The following is a 25237-nucleotide window of genomic DNA, read 5'->3' as shown; positions in this document are numbered from 1 at the left end:
AGCCGCAGATTTCTTACCTATGAACAGATAACCAAGCAATACCTTTCACGGGCGAAGACTGCGGAAAAACTTCAAACCAGAAAATGCTGCAAGTCGGAGCGGCCAAAAAGTCACTCCTTGTGAATCTGCGAACCTGAGAATCCAGGCATTAGTGTCTGGCGAACGTGTGCAGAGATGCCCACGTGGCCGCTTGGCAGATAGCAATAGGAACCCCATGTGCTGTGGTGGCTGCCTTCACCCTGGTGGAATGGGTCATAAGGCCTTAAGGAGGCTTTTCTTTGCAAAGGCTTAACGTATTTTGATACAGAGGATAACTGTAGGAAGCTGGCTCTGTATATACTATATCAAAGTAAGGTATAGTGTGGAGAGAGTCCAGGGAGTCCCCACAGGTATAGCAGAGGCTAAATTAGGTAAGTACTAACAGCTTTTTGTGGTAGTGTGGGCGAGCATTTAGGCTTATCCAGAGGGTGTGTTAAGCAATGAAAGTATTCAATCAAGGATGGACAAACAGAATCCAGACCAATTAGATAAGTATTAAAAAGGTAGACTTATGTTTTATTTTAGAACCAAGCAGGTCTTGGCACAGGTGAGTAAAATATACTTACAAATGCAAGACTGTTAAATGAAATGCAGTTGTACTAGAAATTGCAGTTTTTACAGGTTTGGGTCACATTTGAAATGCAGTTTGTATTATACAGTAAGTATTTGCAATTACTTTTAAGTTACTTTAGGATTACTTTGAATACTGGAGGTGGTATGCCTAGATCCCACACCTTAGGATCTCTACATTCAAGGTAAGTACGACTTTTTATACTTTGCTATAGAATTCTCTTTTCTTCATATAACAGTTCAACCATTTTTAGGCCCAAGATCTCCTTACATGGGTTCCTATGTGAAAAAGTGTTCGAGGTCTCACAGGTAAGCACACAACTTACGAGGGTAAGTTTTGGGGTATAGGACCAAGGTTCCCCATGGTCTAGATGGGCACTCGAGTTGCACCATCAGCGGTACTATGACACCTATATCCAGGTTAGACTGTTTCTGGATCCAGAGGGTGGATGCTCTCTACCCAGGGATCTAGAAGTCTGTCTAGTGGTCGCTAAGGGCAAATAGCCATTCAGGAACCACACCAGGGATGGTCGATTTTCAGGGGGCATCTCTAAGATACGCTCTGGGTGAATTTTACATTAAATCTCGCACGGACATCAGTGAGGGTTTAATGTGCTGAGAAGTTTGCTACCAAACTTTCAAGGTTTTTAGTAAAGCCATTATGGAGCTGTGGAATTAGTAAGGACCAACTCCCAGACCATATACTCTTTAAGGCTTTACCACACTTACAATGTCTAAGAATGGGTTGGGACACTGTAGGGGGTGACTCATGCCACCGTACCCTCACCTTAAGGCTAGTGCAACCAGCTAGAGGGGTGTCTTAACTAGGTCAAAGGCGGTGGATTGCACCAAAACACACAGTCTGCAGTGGCAGTGTGTGTGTCAAGGTGCAGGGCTTCTAAGGGTGGCACAAAAGGTGTTGCAGCCTTAAGTGGCCTTTCCTGGTCACAGGGGCCTTGGTACCTATGGTACTTTTTAAAGGTGGCTTAACTGTGGCCAGGGATGTGCCAATTGTGGGTACAAAGGTACAGTCTTGGGAAATAACACAGGCCATGGGAACCTGATTGGCGGGGACCCAGGGCACATCAACTCAGGTTGCAGCAGATGTCAGGCAACAAGTGGGGGGGTAACCATGCAAAAAAGGGGCACTTTCCTACAATAACTCAGCATGATATGGTACTCTTTTGGACAGCACGCCCCTTCTTTTGCTCCCATATACCCCATAAAGAGTTGGTTATCCACCTGCAACTCATTGATGCGATCAAGGTAGAACCATGATGCTCTTTTTGGGTCCAGGCGGTGGAAACGCTCCTCTTCTTTGGAAGGGTGCGAAGGTGCATAGATAGTGGGCAGAGTAACAGACTGTCTCAGATGGAACGGAGTTACAATCCTGGGCAAAAAAGAAGCCCTAGTACTTAGCACTACTTTGTCCGGAGAGACTGTCCGGTAAGGAGGCTGTGATGACAGGGCCTGCAATTTGCTCACCCTCCTGGCAGAGGTAGTTGCCACCATAAAGGCCATTTTGATAGTGAACAACCGTAGAAGGCAGTTGTGCACCGCCTCAAACAGTGTGCACATCAAGTACGTAAGGACCAAATTAAGGTCCCACTGTGGCATTAAAAAAAAAAGGGGGGGGGGGGAATAAGTGGGTTAACCCCTTCAAAAACCTCTGCACCAGAGGGGACTTAAAAAGTGAATGCTGGGGGTGAGGGTATTGTATGTTTATTGTTTATTTTTGTTTTGTTCTATTTGCAAGTCCTTTCATTATTCCTTTTACAATGTGAGAAAAGTGTCAAAGCCATGATATTGTATATTGATGCTACGGAAGCCTCTGGATTACAGAGCTCCGCTCTATGTGCATTTGACAAATAAAATATGTTTAAAAGTATTAAGTGAAGGCTGATTTGGCAGCCAAAGAAAAGCAGAGTGGGCCAAAAGGTAGCCCTTCAGAGTGCCATGGGCAGAGCACTGCTGGGCCAAGGAAAGGATGAACAAGAGAACATCTGACAGAGAAGCAGGGGTCAATAGTACTGTTCTGAACAATATTTACAAAATTTGTTCCATCGGCAGGCATATACAGATATCGTGGAGGGACGCCTGGCTGCAAGAAGAACTTCACAGACTGGAAGGTCAAAAGCTGTCAACTGTCGCTGCACAATCTCCACACAAGGAGGCGGGGAGTGGACAAGTTCGGGAGGAGGACCCTACCCAGCTGCTGCAACAGAAGAGCCTCCTGAAGGGGCAGCCTGAGGAGATCGATGCTCATAGCCAGAAGCGAGGGATACCAAACTCTCCATACCCAGTCCGAAGCCACAAGATTAACTTGTGCTTGGTTGCTCCTGATCTTCTTGAGCACTCTAGACTGGAGTGGTATGGGAGGTAAAGCGTACAGGAAGCCTGAGCTCCACTCGTGACAAAAAGCGTTGCCAGGTGCGAGTCGCTTGGAAACTCCAACGTGGAAAACTTGACATTGCGCGTTGTCATCAGAGGCGAACAAAGGCTCTCCCTACTGCTGAAAGAGACCTAATACCACCTCTGGATGGAGAAGCCACACATGATCCCAAAAGCACCTTCGGCTGATTTAGTCTGCTCTGGCATTCAGGGATTTGTCCAGATGTTGAAGCCCCAAGGAAATGCCCTGTTCCAGCTAAGTCCAGAGGCGAAGGGCCCTGCTTGTTTCAGTACCACTTGGCAGAAGGGTTGTCCGTGAATATCTGAACTAGCCTTCCCTTGGCGGATGGCAAAAAGGCTTTTAGTGCCAATTGGATCGCATGAAGCTCCAATAGGTCAAGATGGAGCTTGGCTTCAGCCTGAGACCAGAGTCCTCTGATCTCCACCTTCCCCAGATGGCCGCCCCATCCCAGTAGAGACGCATCCATCCCTACTGTGCAATCTGGGTGGGGAAGGGAGAGGGGGGTCTGCCTTTGACCCAATTGCAGCTTGCCAGCCACCACTGCAGGTCTTTCGCAGTGTTCTCGGATATTTGAACCAGGTCGGTGAGATTTCCTTGATTCTGTGCCATTGGAACATCGGTCCCACTGCAGAGCCCACATGCGCCACCTTGCATGGCCCACCAGCAGGAAGCCATGAGGCCCAACAGCCTCAGAGTCATTCACACTGAAATCCAGGATAGAGGCGGAAACATCAGTACCATAGCCTGAATATCCTGGACTCCCCGTTCGGAAGGATAGACCTGAAATCGCACCGTTTCCAAAACCTTTCCAATGAAAGAGAACATCTGAGAGGGGGTCAGGTGTGACTTTGGAACGTTGATAGTGAAAAACTGCGAATGCAGGAGGTTCACTGTAGTCTAAAGGTGGGAGGTGACTGCATGGGACAAGCCCGCCTTCAACAACCAGTCAGAGACAGAGGAAGACTGGAACCCCTGATCTCTGCAGATGTGCTGCGACCACCGCCATCACCTTTGTAAACACCCGAGGGGCACTGGTGACGCCTAAGGGGAGCACGGCAAACTGCAAGTAGCGACATCGGGGATATGAAAGTAGGCATCCGTCAAGTCCAACGCTACAATCTAGTCGCCAGGGCAGATAGGACCTGAGCCAGGGTAAGCATCCTGAACTTCTCATTTTTGAGAAAGTAATTGAGGGCTCTGAGGTCGAGGATAGGACAAAGGCCTCCATCCTTATTAGGGACCGGAAAATAGCAGGAACAACCACCACAGCCTATTTCTGGCCCGGGAACCCGCTCTATAGCTCCATTGGCCAAGAGAGATTGGACTTCTTCGTGGAGTAAGGTGATCCTCTGTCAGCCAATTGCACACTGGAGGCATGGATTGAGGGGTAGTCTCGAAGGGGAGGGAGTAGCTCCTTCAGACTATTTGCAACACCCACCTGTCCGAGGTGATGTCTCACCAGTGGTGGATATGATGGCGTATTCTGCCACCAACTGGTTGCGAATAATCCTGGGGGTTCGGACTAGGGGGGGTTTTGCGGAGGAGGGAATCGTGGCTCGGCCCTACTTTCTGGTCTCCGACGCTTGCGGTCGGGGTGAACCACGTCCACGGTCCCGCAGAGGTTACTGAACTTATGGGGGCCCTCTTGTTGGCACAGTTGGTAGCCCGTTCCGTAGCCACATAAGGAGCGAAAATCAGACACAGGCCGGGGCGTAGTGGTGAGGCACAAGGACTAAGCACGAGTCCTTGAAATACTCAAGTGTGGCATCTGCTTGGTCTCCAAAGAGATGTGAGCCATCAAAGGACAGGTCCATAAGATTAGCCTGGGCATCACCCAAAAAATCAGACGTCAGTCAGGCGTGGTGACGTACGGCCACCATCGTGGAAGGGCCCAGAAAGGGAGAGAAACATGGAGCCGGCCCCGTCACCCGCTCCGCGGAGCGGGCCTTGAGCGCAGAGGTTCCACCGACTCGTTGTGTGACAGATGGGGCAAAGCAGAAGCACGCTTCAACTTATTGTGCTTTTTGTGGTGCCTCTTACCTGACTTAGACAACTTCGATCCACCAGAGCGGTGCTCGGACCTTCCTCTCGACCAAGATCGGGAGCGAGATCAGCGAGGCGGCCTAAGTGGTGCCGGATGCCGGACCGCGATCAGCTTTAGGGACCGCTCCCTCAAAGTCCTCGGAACCATGGCCCAGCAATCGAATCACGAACCCAAAGTCTTCTTGCTAGACATCACTAGCACACCAAAAGGAGGAGTCGACAAAGTCGAGAAAAAGTCGGTCAAAAAATTACAGGGGGTAAGCTTTCTTTGACAAATCTGCGCTGGCTGGCGCGGAAAGAAAATAACCGACGTCAGCGCGCCACAGTGGCAGTTACATTGACGAAACAGATGTCAGGACGACAAACACAACACCGATGACATCACGCAGAGTAAGCAGACGCTACCCTCCAGCACACAGGGGTACTGCTAAGAAAAACCAGCTGGAGGTTCAAAGGTAAGGAACTGTGGCTAGATGTCACCATCAGATAGTCAAACCACAGACATGATCAGGCTAATCACCTACTATTTATTATATATGCTTTACTGCTCACGCCCAGCAGCAGAGCCCATTCCAATGGGCACGGTAAAAAATGTCCTCCACAGGAATCAATACGTATATAGATTGTTTATTTCCAGAGAGCCTACAGGTAACCTTCACCAAACCATATACAATACACTAAATAAGCTGGCCACATCAGAAAGAAAGCTGAAGTTGAGCATCTGTATCCTTACATTTGGGGTTTGCACTGGCTACTTATTGCAAAGAGACAGTCCAGTCACTCTATTTAATTCACACAAATCTCAGGACACAAGTCAAAGATATTAAGAAAAAGCTTTTGGTTTAAGGCACCTGCTCAAGTCTGTATTAAGCAACTCTTGACTCTTTTTTTGTCATTATAAACAGCAAAATGAAAGGTGTTTATTAGTTCAGGAGCAAACATTGTTAATCTAAAAATGGTCGACAAACGTTTCCACCAAGATAATAATATGAAGCATAAGATTATTGAAAAACCATATACAATGTCAAATAGAAGAATGACCATGAAAAAAGCAGCATCAGATCAATATTTAATTGAAAAAACAATGAATGTACTGTGCAAAAAATACCTTTTCCCCTTTATTCGGCAATGGAAGCGTACACAATCCAATGGACAAATCTGCAATTAGAAAGAGATAGTTAAGCAGCTTCCTAACCATGCTCAAAACTTAAACTTCTGCGTATCACTTAAAAAGGTACTCTTCAAAACTTGCCTCATACATTTCATAAGACAACAAATTCCTGAATTAAGAATTGCAACAGGCAGAAAAGCTGAGAATGTGTCACTGCACACCCACCCTTCCTGGTATTTCCAATAAGACATGATTTATGTGCATATTTAGTATTTGTATAGCACTAACCAAGTGAAAGGGCAGCAGAGTACTTTGCAGGGTCAAATGCAAGCATATGGTCAACAAGGTAAAGTAGTATATGGGTTCTGAAAGCAGAGGAACTGTTACTGCATTGTGATGTAGTGTTCTTTTAAAAAGAAAAAATCAATTTCAATGGTATCCTCAACTGAGGTAGTCCTGATGGATATGGCAATGCAGTTTCAGATCCTAGCTACAAAGATAGAAAAGGCCTGTTGCCTTGATTTAAATCTTTATACTTCTTAGTCTTCAGGTTAATGGCCCTGTGCCTGCGCGGGTTGGCAAGAGCCACAAGAGAGGATGAGCTGGACTACAAGGTAAGCATGGGTGTTGGTCATGATGGTTTTGTAGGTGATTCAACAGGTTTTGAAGATGGCATAGGCCAGTAAGGGGAGCCAAAGGAGATCCCTTACGATGGGGATGGTGTGATCATCTTTCTTCAGTTCAGCAAAGACATACCTCTGCATATAGTATACACTTAAGGGGGCACCAATATGGAATCTGAGGGTCCATGGAGCAAGGAGTTACCATCATCCAAAAGCAAAAGTAAGAAGGCCTCAACAGTATTTCTGAAATCACTTTCTGCAAGACAGTCTCACTTTCACTAGAAGAAAAAGCTGGAACCAGGTAGTATTTGTTTCTTGACGATGTGCTCCTGGAGGAAGAGGTGGGTGTCAAAGGTTAATCGGAGCTATCTGGCATTTAATGAAAGTCGGGTATCAAAGTAGTCAAAGTGTTTGTACTCGATTGTTTCTGGTTGTTCTTGGGAAATAACAGGATTTCTGTCTTGGTGGGGTTGAGCTTCAGGTAGGTGTCAGACATCTAGGTCTCAATGAGGTGCAGACAGTGTGTGAAGCATGGGATGTTTGGAGCTGAGGACACTTTCAAGTCACCAACATGCTAATACTTGATGCTATTATCTGTGAACAGAGCACCAAGAAGGTCAATGTAAAGGCGATAGAATAAAGGAGATCAGCATGGAATCCTCGGGCACTCCACAGATAGGGATATTTTGGCACCTGAAGAGGTCGCATTTGAAGTATACAAAAAGTAATGGATGGGATTTTGCACACCATGCCAGAACAGTTTAGACCCAGCCATATACAAAACAGCCTTGCCCATGCGCATATAGGAAAAGACCTGCCCTCCTCCCCTATCTAACTCTGTAACATCAAATTGTCTGGGGATGTAGACTGGCAAGGAGGTTAGGGACTGTGTGTAGTGTAACAACAGCAGTGCTACTGTGAGACTGTAGCAGCCGGCAAAGATGGTTACCTACAAATATGTTTCAATGTGTCTTCTTCTGGCATCCCTACCTCTATGTGGAATGGGATGTACTCTTCAGTGACCTTGGGAAAATCAGTTAATGCATGAATGGGTTGAGAGGGTCGGCAGAATAAGTAGAGAGTTCTTAATCATGGGGGTTGAAACATACGATTTTAGAGAAGTAGTCTAACGGAAGCTACCATCTCACAGAGAATGTGTATTATTTCTGTGTTGGGAGTGTGAGTGAGTTGTTCCACTGCTAGAAAGTGCCACAGTCTTTAGAAGCATAAAGCAATGGACAGTAGCCTCACTTTATTCCAGAAGAGAGCTATGAACTGTTTTGCAGCCCTCATGTGGAGCCAAAGTGCACACCCATAATTTATATGACCCAGCCCTTCAAACTGTTGGTACGAACGCCCAATAATAACTGTCTGGAATCTTCTGGTATGGAGAAACCTGTAGTCCCTTTAACATAACCTATGAAGATAGTATTACAAAGCAAGGGTGGCCGACAACATGGGTTGATTGATGGCTCACAGAGCACCCACTGTATCAAGAGTGATCCTGTGTGTCCCTGGCAGGTTTTGTGCATCCTAAGGCTTTGGGAGTCTCCAGAACACTGGTGGAAGGCCGGCTGATGGTCCGCTGAGCTTAGGCTCTGAGAAATACCACTGGAACCGCTGATGCCAGCAGTTAAACGTCTGTATGCCGTAACCACAATAAGGCATTCAGGCAACTTAGATTGTAAGGCAGATGACGAAGAACAGAGGAGAAACAATTAATTGGAGGGGCTGTCCCATCCAGCTCCCCTCCAGAGACCGGAGCAGGAGAGCTGGCACTCTGGCAGTTTGTGGAGGATGCCCCCCCCCCCCTTCGCTGAGTCGAGCACCAGCACCTGCCCTGGAAGTAGCAGTGGGCAATTTAGGTAGCAGTCTGAGCGTGCAGGGATTGCCAGGCTCTGCGGTGAGCTGGCCCATGTGAATTCATCAACTGGGCCTAATTTTGGAACCCTGGCTGCGAGCGTAGGCCAGCCTCTGGGGTCAGGGGGCTGATGCATGGGCCCCCTTGGCTCGAGAAGTAACCTTTGCCTGTGGACCCTGGTGAGAAAATGCAACCTTGTGCATTGTCAGGTTTGGGGTGATATACCACCTGATTCAAACTGGATATGGTGTCCTGAGAGAGAAAGACATCTGGTTGCCCTCACCAGTAAACGCAACTTGGGAAGAAGTCTTTCTTCTTTTTCCTCCCTATTGACTGCATATCTGCAATATAGGGCGGAGCTAATCTTATTGCTAGCAATGGTCCTGCACATATTCTGTGCGGACGCAGTAATTGCACAGATCAAATTCCCCAGTACTAATTATAAGTAATGCCATAGGGCAATGGAGAACTGACCCACAGTAGGAGCACCTCCAAGAGTTCTTATTGCCAAGAAACAAAATGGTTACTTACAGTAGGAGTAGCTTTGCAGCTGGAAGAATTTTCTGCATTCACATGCTGTGCATTATTCCGCCATCTAGTGGTTAGGTCCGCAATTGTCTTTGTTTCTTCTTTTTTTTTTGGTCGCTGTTGACCACCATTTGGTGCCAGGTACGTCCACTGAGTGACGTCAGACGGTATCCTGGAGGTCGACGTGTGTGGTGGCCATCTTTGGATTCTTTTTTCTGTTCTTTCTTTGGTTTGTAATCCCCATCTGTTTGTTGTCCTTGTAGGGGAGGCCGGGTGGGTAGCATGTGAATCCAGAAAATTATTCAAGCTGCAAAATTACTCCTACTGGTAAGTAACCATTTTGTTTTGCAGCGTGAATCCTTTTCTGGAATCACATGCTGTGCATTAGATAATGTAGCGGTTTCTCCCGGCTTGGGGAGGCTGTGGTGAAAGGAAGACTTTGCAAACAGGTGTTGGAGCACCCTCGGTCCAATTTGAGCTTCCTTATTCATCTGTATGTCCGTAATGCTTTGAGAAGGTGTGTGGTGATGCCCATGTTGATGCTGCGCAGATGGAGTCAATGGGTACGTTGGCCATAAATGCTGGCGTTGCTCTCTTCTTTCTAGTGGAGTGCGCGATTGGCTGCGTTGTTAGTTCCTTCTTGGCCTTGTTATAACATACCCGGATAACTTATCCTATCCATCTTGCAATAGTTGCCTTTGTGACCGCATTAGTATGCATGTGTGCAACAAACAATTTTTTTGTTTCTTATTTTTCTGTTTTCTGCAAGTAATACAGTAAAGCTCTCCTAACAGCGAGGGTATGGAGGTTTTTTTCTGCTTTAGTTTCTGGGTTTTGAAAGAAAACCGGTAGGACGTTTTGATTTAAGTGATACTTAGATGCCACCTTTGGCAAGAATTGTGGGTAAGTTTTCAAGATCACCTTATCCATCTGTAAATAGGGTTCTTGTATTGATAAAGCCTATAGTTCACTTAGTCTGCATACTGATGTTATAGCAATGAGAAAGGCTGTCTGTCTTTAGGGTAATAGGTTTGATGTCTGCTGCATGCATGGGCTCAAAGGGTTTTTTCAGCAACTGAGAGAGTACTGTATTTAAGCTCCATGTTGGGACAGGTGCAGCTCATGGTGGAGCTATTCTCTTGGCTCCCTCCAAGAATCTTTTTATAACTGGTCTACTAAAAACGCTTTTGCACGGTTTTCCTGCAAGGTTCACTTTAAGGCTTGAAAAATTGATGTTGCTTTCCAAGAGGTAAGTAAGATATGTGATAACAGTTTCTTGTGTCTTTATGGAACTAGTTCTGTTGTTTGCGATGCACCATGTGGTATATCGTTTCCATTTTGCTGTATAGCATTTCCTTGTGGATTGTTTCCTTGCCTCCTTGAGTACTTCCATGGTTCTTAGTGGTAAATTGAGATGACCTAATTCTATGTATTCAGGCGCTAAGATGCTAGTTGCAGTGTTGCTGGTTCTGGGTGAAAGATTTGGCCCTGTTGCATTGTCAGTAGGTCTTTTTCTGCCTTGATCCGTATCATTTCTCCTTTGGAAAGTTCTAGGAGAGTTGAGTACCATGTTTGCCTTGGTCAATGAGGGGCAATGAGAATATTTTTTTCCTGGCTCATTTGCCTTTTGTAGCACCCTTTGCATCAGGAGTATTGGTGGAAAGGAGTAAACAAATGTCTGAGACCAATTCAGTGAAAGTGCATTTCCCCTTGACAGGTGGTAAGGAAACCGAGACAAAGTGTTGGCATTTCTTGTTCTGTATTGTTGCAAACCGGTCCAACACTGATGTTCCCCAGATGTTGAATAGGTACTGAATTGTTGTCTGTTTAAGCTCCCATTCGTCAGAGCAATTGTTCTGTCTGCTCAGTTGGTCTGCTGTGATGTTGTCTACTCCTGGTAGATGTACTGTTTGTAGATTAATCCTTTGGGGTATTGCCCAATGCCAAATTTCTTGTGACAGTTTGCTCAGTGGAAAAGACCTTGTTCAACCTTGTTTGTTGAGGTAGAACATAGTGGTTGTATTGTCCGTTTGTATTAGAATTGTTTTCCTCTGAAAATATGTTTCTGGAATGCTTTGAGTGCCAGAAAAACAGCTTTCATCTCCAGGAAATTAATGTGTTTGGTGAAGTCCTTTACGCTCCATTGGCTATGTACTTTTAGCTGGTCGAGATGTGCTCCTCATCCGTTGAGGGATGCATCTGTAGTTACTGTCACAGATGGAGTTGGGTCCCTAGAAGTTCTCCCCTGTGCTATGTTGTTGGATGCCCACCATTGTGTCTCTGCTCGAACCCTTTGTGTAACAACCACTAGATCTTCCCAACTTCCTGTGGCTTGTGACCAACTGTTGAGCCATTCCTGGAATGGGCGCATGTGTAGGCGAGCGTGAGGGATAAGGGGGATGCATGATGCCATCATGCCCATTAGTTTCATAACCCTCCTCAGTCAGAAACTGACCCCTCTGGTCTGGTAGGAGGCTGTTTTATGGTAGATAGCTTGTATCCTGGCTTGCGTGGGATAAGCCCTCATGGTCCATGTGTTTAGTCTTGCTCCCAGGAAGGTTTTCTCTCTTTCTGGTGTTGTGGATTATTTCTTGTGGCTTATTGAGAAACCCAGTCTTAGAGTTTGAATTGTCTTTTGAACAGGATTGAGACTGGTCTGTTTTGTGCATCCCCTTATTAGCCAATCGTCTAGGTAGGGGTATACGTAGATTTTGCCTCTTAGATGTGCCGCCACTGCGACTAGACACTTTGTGAACACCCGTGGGGCTGATTTTATGCCAAACGGAAGTACCTTGAATTGGTAGTGTCTTGTTGTGCAGGAACCGCAGGTATTTTCTGTGCTTTTTCTTCATAGGGATGTGTAATTAGGCGTCTTTTAGATCTATTGTTTCCAAATAATCCCCCTTTTGGATTTGCTGGAGTATTTCTTGAAGTGTACACATTTTGAAGTGTTGCGTTAGTATGATTTTGTTTATGAATCTTAAGTCCAACATTGGTCCTAGAGTTAGATCCTGGTTTGGTACTAGAAAGTAAGGGGAGTCGTTTCCTTTGTAACACTGATGTGTTGGTACCTTTTCTTTTGCCTGTTTGAAGTATAGATCCTTGATTTCTGCATTTAGTAATGTTTGTTCTGATTTGGTTAATTTTCTCTTCTTTGGTGGATTTGCAGGTGGAGTTCTTGTGAGTTCTATGCAATATCCGGATTTAACTAAATTTAAAATCCAATTGTCTGTTGTAATATTTTCCCATTCTTTGTGGAAAAAGGATATTCAACCCCCCACTGTTGTTTTGTGTGGGACTTTCCCTGTGATTAAGTCAATTTGTGCCATTTCCTCTACCACTAGATGAGTGGCCTCTTCCTATGCCATTACCTCTCCATCGAAAGGGCTGCTGCTGCTGCTACCCTTGGTAGCTAGACTGTTGTCCCAACTGCTGGTTTTTGATTTTGTCCTTGAGATTGCTGTATATAAATGACAACAAGAGCACCCATATAAGGTTGACCTGGGAATCATGTAGTTATAAACAACAAAGGTCCCTAGGCAAAAATAGGATAGAGAAGAGAGTAAATAAGGACCCAATCAGTGCTTATTTTCCAAAGACTTGTCCAGCCGGACAGTGGTCATACATTTTTACTAATACAATAGTTAGAACATCAATTCACAAGGGAATTCTCAAAGTTGGACACAATCCTGTGTACCGTACAGTTGACAATTTTTTCTTTGGCGCCACTCAACCATCGGTCCTGCAATACGGCCCCCGGCCCTTCCCCTCTTACTCGCGCAACCGCTATTCAGGTTTAAACTGTACAGGCCTTATTTATGTTGTCCTGATGATGATCCCATATTACGTGTGAGGATCGAAACGTCGACATGTGTACACACCCTATATGGTTCTAACGACATTATGTTATATACATAAGGGTGCTCTATGTAATGTTTGTCAAATCCATTCTCTATTTCTCGTCAATTGCTACAAACATTTCCTTGCCTGAACCTTGTCTTTTGTAAATATTTTCTCCTCTATCAACTGTACGGTACACAGGATTGTGTCCAACTTTGAGAATCCCCTTGTAAATTGATGTTCTAACTATTGTATTAGTAAAAATTTATGACCACTGTCCGGCTGGACAAGTCTTTGGAAAATAAGCACTGATTGGGTCCTTATTTACCCTCTTCTCTATCCTATTTTTGCCTAGGGACCTTTGTTGTTTATAACCACTTGAGATTGCTGTGGCATTTTTTGTTCTTGACCAAAGCTGCCTCTACCTGTGGTTTTCCTGTTAGAGATACCTCCCCTTTTAAAAGAACCTCTTTGTTGTAGGGCCCCCATTGCCCTTGCCGTTTCATTGTCCTTTTTAATTTGTTGAAGGTATTTCTTTACTTCCTTCCCAAACAGGGCTTCTCCGTCAAAAGGTCTCTTGATGATTAGTGTTTGGACCTCTTGTTTAAACCCAGATATCCTGAGTCAGGCATGCCGTCTAATGATTGTCCCAGTCCACATTTGCCTGCTTGCAGTGTCTGTTGCATCTAGGGCTGACTTTAGGCATGCGTTAGCCACATTTTTTCCTTCCTGGACAATAGATTCTGCTCTCTTTCTGTCCTCTTATGGGAGTTTGTTTAGAAGCTATTCAATTTCATCCCACTGTTGGTGGCCATATCTGTTTAACAGGGCATTTGATTTGGCAATGCGCCACTGAGTTGCAGCTTATTTTTCCATCCTTCCCACCATATCCATCCTTTTACTTTCTTTCTCTGGTAGAGGCCTGTGTTGGAGACTGGCCGTGGTTACAATGATGAAGTCCGGTATAGTACTTCCTTGTTTGTATTTTGGGTCCTTTGAAGAGGGCTTACATTTTTTCTCCACACTGGGAGTTACTCCTTTGTTTGAGGCTGACTCCTTAAATGCTTCTTTGCCCTGATCCAGGATACTTGGAAACATGGGTAGATATTGTGTCCCTTTAGTTGCAGGTGCTAGTGTTTCCAGCAGGAAACATGTCTCCTTTCTCTTCCTTCCGAGGAACACCAAATTGGTTTGCTGCCCTTTTCACTATCTCATTGTAGAAGACAATGTCATCTGGAGGTGATGCTTTCGAAGGATAACTGCAGATCTCTTCTTCTGGACTCTGTGTCGAGATCTTTCCATGTGTCCTAAAAGTTTTCCTCTTCTTCTGGGACGTCTCCGTATTACTCGGGGTCTTCGCCTCGAGGTTCCGATGTTGGTGGGGAGTCGAAGATCCCTTCTTCCTCACCTTCGACGTCTTCTGCCTCTTCGGCTACAATGTTTTCTGTTTCGCCGGCCGGAGCTTTAGGAATTCGAAAATCCCTTAATGATGCGTCGAATTCTTTTTTCTTTTGTAGGAGCAGCGCCATTTCCTCCTCGAGTCTTCTCCTTTTCTTTTCGACCTCAAAGGGAACTCTAGGGGTCCGAGGCCAGGGACTCTTCTTTTCGGCATCAACGTTCGTTTTCGGCGATGTTGAGCGTTTTTTGGCGGGTTCAGTGTCGACCCTCGGCTTCTGTGCCTTTTGTGATCTTCCCTCTTCGATAACCTTTGGGTCGGTTCCGTGGGATTCTTTTGAATGCGGCTGACCCTCGATCGCCTACTTGCTCGGCGTCGGGGCTGCCTTGGGCTTTTTATGTTTGGGGCCCTTCTGTTCCGACGGATCTTTGTCTCTTACCTTGTCAGTCTTCTTTTTCGACTATTTCGCCTTCTTTTCGGCGTGGGTTTTTTCAGAGTCCTTTTCCAGTATTTCGACGTCCTATCCTTCGTGTGTCGATTCCGCTGGAGCCCCAAGCTCCTCTTTATCGCTGGAGAAACACGTCCCTAATGGAAAGTTTCTTCGACGGCTGAGACATTGTGGCGTAGTGGGCCTGCCTTTGGTTTCGGTGTGTCCTGAGTGTTTTCGCCTGGAACGCTGTGCAGGCCTCTCAATCCTTGCCTTGGTGGTCCTTCGGCAGGCACAGGTTGCCCACGCCGTGTGGGTCGCACTGTGCGTACTTGTGGTGGCACTTGGGGCAGAATTTTAAAGGGGTATTCTCCATGACCCCTACCTCGCCATTTGTGGGCCGGATTGGTCCTTCGGTGTTTAAACGGACACCCTGTTCCTGTCTTCGGGTGTGGCGTCGATCGTTCGGTTTTCTTTCCATGATCCTTTGATGCTAGTCCTCTTTCTAATTTTTTTTCCGGGAAAAAACTAAAACCTTTCTTCGGAGCTTCCGGTCTTGCTTCCAGACCCAACGGCGGAAAAAAGAATCTGAAGCTGGCCACCACGCATGTCGACCTCCAGGATACCGTCTGACATCACTCAGGGGACGTACCTGGCACCAAAGGGTGGTCGACAGCGACCAAAGCATTACGGACATACAGATGAATAAGAAAGTTCAAATTGGACCGAGGATGATCCAACACCTGTTTGCAAAGTCTTCCTTTCACCACAGCCAGACGGGAGAAACCGCTACATAATCTAATGCACAGCATGCGATTGCAGGAAAGGTTTCACGCTGCAAAACTAAATGGTTACTTACCAGTAGGAGTAATTTTGCAGCTTGAATAATTTTCTGGATTCACATGCTACCCACCCGGTCTCCCCTACAAGGACAACAAACAGGTGGGGATTACAAACCAAAGAAAGAACAGAAAAAAGAATCCGAAGATGGCCACCACACACGTCAACCTCCAGGATACCGTCCGACGTCCCTCAGGGGACATACCTGGCACCAAATGGTGGTCAACAGCGACCCAAAAAAAAAAAAAATGAGAAGAAACAGACGATTCCGAACCCAGCCACTAGATGGCGGAATAATGCACAGCATGTGAATCCAGAAAAATCTTAAAGCTGCAAAACTTAATTTTAAAGACTGGGATTTCCAGACTATTCAAGGAAAATCCATACTTTGAGGAAATCCTTTTTTGGGGCAAAGCAAAAGCTGAATAAGGAACATTTAAAATGTATGTACTTGTTTCCTATGAAATTGAGAGTCATATGGGGGGTATATCCTTCTTTCACCCTGAAGAGGTGTTGGGAAGGCTGGAGAGTTAAATTGGAAACTGATCTGGAAGAAATCAGGAAGCTACTACTTCGAAACTGGGAGGAGCCTTAGCAGGCCAAATGGGTGTACAGAAACTATGATGGGGCATGAAAACAACACTTGATGCCCCAGAATCCTGATGCAACAGGATGGGACATTATGAACGGAACTACATCTGAGCTCCGCATCACTGGGAGACTCCACTCCATAGGATCTGCTTCAAAAGAGAGACAGCATTGCAGAGTAAATGCCCACTTGGACAAAACGTAAGTCAGTCAAATTCAACTTGATCGACTTCCAACAACTGAACTAGTTCAATATATAAAATATGTGCTAGTTGCATAAATTCAAAGTGATAAGGGGAGGGAGGGGAAATGGACTGAAGGGGGTTCCTGGATTGGTTAATATGATGGAAAATATATTGCAAGTACAGCTATAATCTCTATATGTCAAAAAGGGCATGGGCTAGGGAGTGTACAAGTGAGAAAAGGTCAAAGACTTAAAAAGTTAACAGGGAGGAGCCAAGCCTCTGTAGACAAACAGAAGTAGCTTTTTTAATGGATGCTACATTTTGTGAGATATGATACACCGAGGGTTGGCAGGTGAAACAATATATTATGGATTCATATGTGAAAACAGTTCTAGTTTTCAGCACGTTGTCTAGAGCGGAGGGGGACGTTACTGTTGCTGTTTTCAGGTTACTCAAAATCTATGACACAGGGTGTTCAACTGACAGCCAGTCAAGTAGCAGCAAAATAATTGAGACTGAGACACGTGTGGCCTTTGGTATATTGGATGTGCATGCATTACCGCACTTGTAGTTCATAACATTCAGCTGGCATGGCAGGCAGTGTCACCGAATTACATGTAATGGTCAGAGTGTAAATTATTACTCTAAGCAGTATAGGGTACTTTCTTACCTCAGAAGGAAAACAGTGGGGATAGCATTTCTTCAAAAAGCTCACGGACACAGAGGTCTAGTGGCTTCCACCAAAAACCAAGCAAATGGTTATACAAGCCCTCATCAACAGCAAACTAGACTACAGCAATAGTCTCTATGACAGACTCCCCAAATACCCAACTAGCAGACTTCAAACCATACTGAATATAGCATCTGCCTCATGCTAAATGTCCCTCATTGAGAGCACATCACACCTCACCTCAAGAAACCTGATCAAGCTGCTCACCCTCGTGTTTAAGGCACTCCATGAGAATGAAGCAGGTTACCTCAACACCAGAACCCACGTCCAACATCCTCCACGACAACTCACGTCAGCAGGACCAGCACTCGCACAGATTCCTCAAATACACAAGACTTGATGTGGAGGCCAGGCCTTCTCTTACAACGCACCCAAAACACAGAACAACCTCCCTCTCCACATAAGCAGCTCATCTACCCTTCTGGAATCCCGCAAAAAGCTGAAGACCTGGCTCTTTGATTAGTAGTCAATTAGTCCAGCACCACACCTGCACAGTGCCAGTATAAAGCGCTCCACAAATACCACAGGATAGTATAGCAGAGGTCGACAAACTAAAGAAAGACAATGGAGGCTATAAGTACACTCTAACATTCACAGCTTATGCTAGAGGGGTGTCAATTGGGGTCGCTTTTGGGATTCCATTTCAACACCGTGAATCCGCTGGAAGGCAGATATGTTCTTATGTATAGTCTCATGGACAGAACAAATTTGCCTATTAAATACACATGCAATCAATCTAGCTCACAGACCTTTTATTCTGGGCATTACTGGAGAGCCATGCACCATACATAGGTATCCCAGAAATGTAGGAAGGAATTTCAGTTGTAAACTTTAAGAACTGGACAGACTGTCCCAAAAACAAAACTAGGGATGACAGGAGCACTAAGTGAAAACATGAATCGACCAGACAGATTGTCTGGAGAGCAATACATCTCACTGGGAAAGTTAACATCTCCTTCACCAGTTCATACACTAGGTTAAATTGGTTCCAATTACAGGAACTAGAGGTTGATATAGAGTCTGTACAGCATTTGAGGAGGTTTCTATCAGACCATAAACCAATATTGGTCACCTACTCATGGAGCTGAAATACATCATGTATACCTTCCTGGAGTCTAAATTCGGAGGCCCTAAAAGACTCAGCATTCCGATTAGACTTTAGGACTATAATTATGAACTATTTAAAAGTCAACTGGGAGACAAGAGATACCAGGATAAAAGAATGAGACACAAAGCATTCCTGAGAGGGAAACACACCCGTAAGATCTATTACGCAACACAATTACAGCAGGATCTGGATCATCATAAATGAAGGCTAGAACGTTTACAAACCCAGGAAGGAAAGGACCCACATCTACCAGATGAAATATTAGAAGTGAGGTGTAAAGTAGGTGAAACTTTGGACTCCCTTGACAAACTCACGATTGTGGATTATGGCAGAAGTTCCATAAAGAAGGAGACGGGCTGGGTAGGCTTCTGGCTTGGCTCCTAAAACGGGAGAGATCAACCCCTCATAATGGCCCTTAAAGGGTGCGATGGTGCTGTAGTGGCAACTCTAAGGGCAATTAAAGACCCACCGGGAAATTAATTTACAGAATTATATAAAAAGCCTGTCATGTATACACACCTACCGATTTGAAATTTCCGACATAAAATAGGTTACCAACCATCAGTGCTTTTGAGATAGCGGCCCTAGAGCAGGACATGCAGAAGGAGGAATTAGTGGGTGCTATAAAGGGATGCCTTGAGGCAAAAAAGCCAGGGAAAGGACAAACTACCTCTGGAATGCTATCAAACCTCTATACACCTGTTCTAGATTGACTACTGGAGGTCTACAACGAAGCTCAGAGGCTGGGCAACATGCACTACTCCCTTACAGAGGCCATCATTGTAATGCTCTCAAAAGCGAACCAAGATCAGGCACTGTACCAATGTAAAAAATGTAAATCCAGTATTTGTAAAGCGCACAGCTACCGGTAGGCATCCCGGAGCGGGGGGCCGTCGGGAAGATTAAGCGAGCTATTGCCCAGAGAAACATGGTGCTGGGCTGACCTGCCGCAGGTGCCGGGATCGAACCGTGATCCCCAGCGTCAGTCGCCCTGACCGCTGCGCCACACCTCTTCCCTATCCCTTCCCAATCCAATCAACATTTGTCTAGGATTAATGCTGATGCAAAAAATTCTAGCTAAAACTTTGGCAGATACGTTACAGCGGGTAATTGGTTCACCAGTACTTGAAGACAGATGTGGTTTCATACAAATGAGAAGCACCCTCATGAATATTCGACGCCTCACGAACACACTGCATGCTACGTAGGGTAGAGATCTAGCGAGTCCCCTGGTAGCGTTCGATATAGTAAAAGCATAGGACACTAGATTAGGTTTACATGTTGGAGGTCATGCACAAGATGTATTTTGTACCTGCATTTCTGGTTTGGGTGTCACTGCTGTACTCACCTCCTATAGTTAGGGTTCGGTTGGGAAGCTGTTATCTCCAGAGAATGGGAGATGGGTAGGAGAACCAGGCAGGGTTGTCACCCCCCCCCCTCTTAATTTCAGTTCGTGTTAACAATACAAGTGCTTGACATTTACATTTGAGAGGGGTACTGCACGAATGGGCTGTACAGGTGGGGGACACTGCATGTAGGCTCGCTCTCTATGAAGCAGTCAGGCTGCTATACCTACAGCAATGTCAGGTCTCAATTCCTAGATTGTACTTTGAGGTACAGGTCTTTGGAGAGGCAACAGGTTTTCAAATTAAGAGAAAAAAAAGTAATTGACTTTTCAATTGACAAGCATGGTAAGTCAAAACATGGAGGATTTCCCCAAGGTAAAATTAGGGTGGGAGCTGGGCAAGTTACAATCCCTGGGTATCCAAGTGGGACTTACGGCTGAGATGCAATATACACACAATCTCAATCGAGCGTTAACATGCCTAAAAATATCCATCCAGTTCTTGAACATGGTCCCATTGCCTACAACTGGCAGGATAAGCCTTCGTGAAAATGTTGGTTCTCCCTCGCTATTTATATATCCTTCAGAACTCCATGTGTCCAATACAGAGAAATATCTTCAGGAAGCTAGAGAGTCTGCTGATTTCTCTAGTTTGGGCTGGCAAAAATGCAGTGAAGGCCTGAGGACACTTAGGATAGATAGGTAGGAGAGAGGATTGGGACTTCCTTATTTAGAGCTATTTTATACAGCAACATAGTTACAGGATGCAGCCAGATGGTGTATGAAACACAACGGAGATAAGAGACTCTAGGCGTAAGTCCTGAGGCAACAAACCTACTGGTGCGTCTCATGGCAGGTAACAAGCAGGATTGGGAAATGTGCCTAAACAGCACATCAGATGGCCGGTAAATGGAGAGCAGTGTTTGAAAGGATGTCTCATAAGCCTCCATTTTCTAGGGCATTGCCGCTCTAGAGGTTACAGCCATTCTTGAAGATTAGTCGAGATATGAATGTGACCCAATGGAGAGCAAGTGGATTTGATACTCCAGTCGTCTTGTTCCAGTTAGAGAACTGCATTATGTTTGTAGAGGAGCGGGAAACCTTAGAGTAGGGGGTAAGCCAATTCTTTTAGTTTTCCAGAATAACCAGAACAGTTAATGAAATATGGATTTGTCTCCTGCGGGCTCTGGAAGGGACAAGAACAGTGGAGGTGCTGCTGGAGAAGTGTCAACCGGGAGATTGAAGTTTGCCCTAAAGACAAGGGCAAAATGGGAAGAGTCCTTGACAGATAGGGGGTTGGGGCAGAGCATGCTCACAAGGGCCAAATATAATTTTTATATCCTACATTTAACCTACTATACGCTCAACAGACTACACAAAATGTATGCTAACAGACCAGATATATACCAGTGATGTGGAGACAATGGGGCAGTGGTTGTCCATTTTACCTGGAGTTGTTCAGGTACAAGTGTAGAATGGAAGTACACAGTGGGGAAGCGAAAATCAGTAGCAGGCATTAGTGTTTGGGCTTCAGTCAAACACTGCCTCAAGAGTGTCATCCCTGTTCTGAAAAATAGAAGGTGAATGCCAAATGTGTAGCCTTGGCCCTGTTGTTGGGAAAAAGGAGAATAGCCATTAAATGGTTACCCCCAAGAGAAACCAATGAGCAAGAGCATGTCAAAGACATAGCTGAGTGGGACCCAGCAGAGGAGAGATGCATGTGAGAAGTTAGAATATAGGACAAGGTGGAAGTCGATTTGACCTCATGGGCTGAAATGTTGCAAAAACAACTGATCAGGGGATTCATAGTCCTCAATGGGGAGATTGGAAGTTGATACCCAAACACAGGAAAGTAATATGGGTCCCCCACTTTAGATAAGCTAACAAATGTGGCTCAAGATGCAGGGGTATTTAATTATGCCAAGGTAAAATGTTGGACTGACTGGTGATTTTCATTTGTGGGTTGGATCCATGCCTGGAGATTGTCAACAGGTAAGTCCAGGAGTCTGCAATGCAGTTCTCGGCACATCCCCATTTCTTGCTGTATTGCATCAACATATGTTTGTAGGCTATCCATGAACTGGAAATTAATGCTATCCAAACACTATGTAATTGATTTAAAATGCCTTGCAATTGTTGCGTTTTTGTTGAATAAATTACCTGAAAAATGAATAAAGATCTAAAAAAAAGAAATGACCAACGACTTTCATTCAGAAAGTCTGTATAATCTCGCCAAATGTGGACAAATGCCCCCTTTTCCTTACCACATCAGCATTCAGCCATCAGGTGAAGATACATCTGGTTCAGTTGTACCTGTGTCATGTACCACTAGCCATCACTTTGTAAGCGTCTTCCCTGTTAGAGATACTTTGATACGTTTTAGGGATAGTGTTCCAGGGAGTTTTGTTTTTTTCCTTCATTCTTTATTTATTGATTTTGCAAAAAACGAACAATACAAATCAGGCAAAATTAAACTAAAAAAGGTAAAAAATAAATAAATAAAGAACATACATTTTGATAAGGTGACATTTCAAATATCAAGTTACAGATCCGGAGAGTTACGCATTCAGGGGTACAACATTCTAATGAAGTGAATCCTTATACAACAGAGTCTAGGCTAGCGTTTTTCCCACCTGCTGGGTAGTCTAATGGGGACCTCATGAGGACAGTATTCTCTATACAGCATGAAGGCCTCTTATCTAGCAAGTGCCCAGTATAAAAGCTAAAATATGGTATCCACCGTACCCAGCTATCACTAGTCGCGCGTTCCCTACTACCGGGAGCAATCTGAATTACAGTAGATATTCATTCTCGGTCAGCAAGGTAGCTCTGATAAAGGCTCCAGAAAGTTTTAGGGCGGCTCTGAGGGGGGGAGCAACTAGTTATATAGTTCGTATTGCATGTTGCAATACAACATATCTCTAGACCACTGTACTACAGTAGGAGGTGGCCCTCGGGCCCAGCGCCTACCAACACCACGCTTAGCGAACAGCAAGTCCATTTCCACCAGTCGTATTTCTTTCCGTACATGTTTAGAATAGCCAAGGAGAGCTAGCAAGGGGTCAGGTTTCAAAAGCTCCCCAATTTTATCGCTCAACTTTTGAAATATTAGTAACCAAAAATTAGCAATATCGGGACACAGCCAGGCCAGATGCATGAATCCTGCTTGGTCCATGCTATCTTCATCTCTCGCGGAGTCCCGAAGGCCGTATCTATGCACTTGGGCAGGAGTATAATATACAGTGTTAAGCAATTTAAAATGAAGGAGAAGTTTTTCTTTTTGCTCAATAAAACTGTTAAATAAAAAAATGGAGACGGTGTCTTCCATTCAGGGAGACGCGTTGCCTGGCTTCACAGCAATAGCGTCATTTGTCGCTGTCAAGTTTAGCCTCCAAGTCCATCTGCCACTCCAATCTGCCCTTAACGTAGAAGTTCTTCCGGTGATCTTGTGCTATGCTATAAAACCTGGAGACTAATTTGCTAGGAGACTCTGTGCGCAATATCAGGGAGAAGGGGGCGACTTCTGGGGGTTCCATCATCTCTTCTCGCATCAAATCTCGGAGCGCATGTCTGACCCTGTAGAAATGAAACTTGGTGAGTGGGGTGATATGTTGCTTTTCTAAGACTATGTCTTCCCATCTTTGTTCCATTCCATCCTCAAATAGATCACCTAGTTTGGTGATGTCTAAAAGTGCAAGGGCATGAGAAATTTCTAGTTCACTAACCAACGGCAGTCATTGGCACCATTCTTACGGAGTAAGTGGAGAGTACAGGGTTGAGGCAGATTGTCTTTTAATTAAATTCTGCCATGCAGGAGAGGTGGCGTTTATAGAGTCCAATAGGCCTGTTCGCCGGGATGGCGCTCGTTACAGAGAAGAGCAAGGGGAGAGGGCCCAGTCACGACCTTCTCTATATGCAAGTGCGGGGGGAGAGGATTGTGGGTGTAGCCAGTAAAACACATGAGTACACTGCGCCACTCGGTAGTAGAGTTCCAAATCCGGCGCCTGGAGACGACCCATCAAGTAAGGCAATGTCGAGATATCCCATATGACTCGAGGCTGCTTACCAGCCAAAGCCAATCTAACCAGTAGGGACCGAATACATTTAAAAAAGTGAATTGGAAGAACCATAGGTATGTTTTAAAACAGAAACAGGAATCTTGGTAGCACTACCATCTTCTTTAAAGAGATACAGCTTAGGAGAGACAATGGCAGCCGAACCCATCTATTAACATCTTCCAAATTAGCTATTGCTCTGCCATAATTCTCACTAAATACAGTCTCTGAATTAGTATGTACTTGGATGCCTAAATAACGCACAGACTCAGTGGACCAGTTCAAGGGAAAATCTAGTTCTAACGGCACCATGGCTACGGTAAGAGGAAAAATGGTGGATTTGGTCCAGATGATTTTCAGACCAGAGAATTCACTATAACGTACCACTTCCCTTATCACCAGGCATAGGTTAACCTCCGGGTCTCTAATGTACAGGAGGGTGTCATCAGCATAAGTGGAGATTAATAAATTGTATCCAGGGAAACTTATTCCTCTGTGGCTATGGTACTCCCTTAGCGTGCAGGCCAAGGGCTCAGCTACAACAGCGTAGAGTAGAGGTGCTAGCAGGTACCCCTGGTGGGTACCCCTTGAAAATTTAATAGGTGAGGTCACTAGATTCCCCACTCTGACCCTAACCGTAGGGGCGTTTTTACTAACTGAGAGAAAAGGTCTCCTACTCCCATGCGTCTCAAAACTGCCAACATGAAGTTCCATTTGACTGAATCAAAAGCCTTTTCAGCATCTACAAAAATAGCGGCCGCCTTGATTTCCGGCTTTGTATGTTGGATCGTGCCAAAAACTGTACGCAGGTTATGTGTAAGGGTGCGCCCTGGAACGAAACCTGCCTGTTTTGGACAAACCAACAATGGCACCAGTGAGGCCAGGCGGTTTGCCAAAACTTTGGCAAAAAATCTGTGTGTCTACATTCAAAAGTGACAACGGCCTATATGATTAGCATTCGTCAGAAAGCTTATCCGGATTTAAAAGAGTTAATTGCAAGGCCTCTCGCATAGACTGGGGCATCACTCCACTCTCTCCTATCTCTTCTAACAGTGTAATCAGGTGAGGTACCAGCAGCTCCCTGAACCCTTTATAAAAGGCGACCGTTAAGCAGTCCTGTTCCGGGGCACTTCCGGAGCCTATGGATTTAACATGTTCCAGGTAATCTAGGACTGCTGTCTCCTCCCCTACCATCCTTTATCGATAGAAATCAGAGTAGTAATTTCGAAATCTATCCGCTATGGAGTCAGGATCTCGTATTATCTCCCCTGTTGCGGCAGGGAGTTCTGTGACACTAGCTGTTTCTCATCTACCTCTCAATAAAGCTGCTAATGGAGCTCCCGGGCACGCTCCCTCCCCGTATGTTTTGGCTACAGCATGTTTCCTAAGTACTTAACCTCTGTATCAGCAGCATCATGATACTCCTCCAAGTTTTTTTTTTTAAGCTCCTCTGTGACCCGATCACCCCCACCCTCCGCGATCTCCCGCTCCAGAGCCGCCAATTTCTTTTCGAGCTCTTCCAACTGCCCTCTAAT

At 45.3% G+C, this 25237-nt stretch overlaps 1 protein-coding gene across 5 annotated transcripts in view; it reads right to left on the bottom strand.

Annotated features, from left to right (window-relative positions):
- Positions 1-25237, bottom strand: part of CEP192 (centrosomal protein 192) — a 1978693-nt gene that overhangs the window by 1746434 nt on the left and 207022 nt on the right. For all 5 annotated transcript variants that reach the window (XM_085605862.1, XM_085605865.1, XM_085605864.1 and 2 more), the window contains exon 5: positions 6174-6223. In XM_085605862.1, coding sequence (XP_085461988.1) covers positions 6174-6223 — 50 coding nt within the window. The remainder of the gene's footprint in view (positions 1-6173; positions 6224-25237) is intronic.

This window comes from Triturus cristatus, chromosome 5_1, assembly GCF_964204655.1.
Source record: "Triturus cristatus chromosome 5_1, aTriCri1.1, whole genome shotgun sequence".
Taxonomy (NCBI): domain Eukaryota; kingdom Metazoa; phylum Chordata; class Amphibia; order Caudata; family Salamandridae; genus Triturus; species Triturus cristatus.
This window is presented reverse-complemented; position numbering and strand designations above follow the sequence as displayed.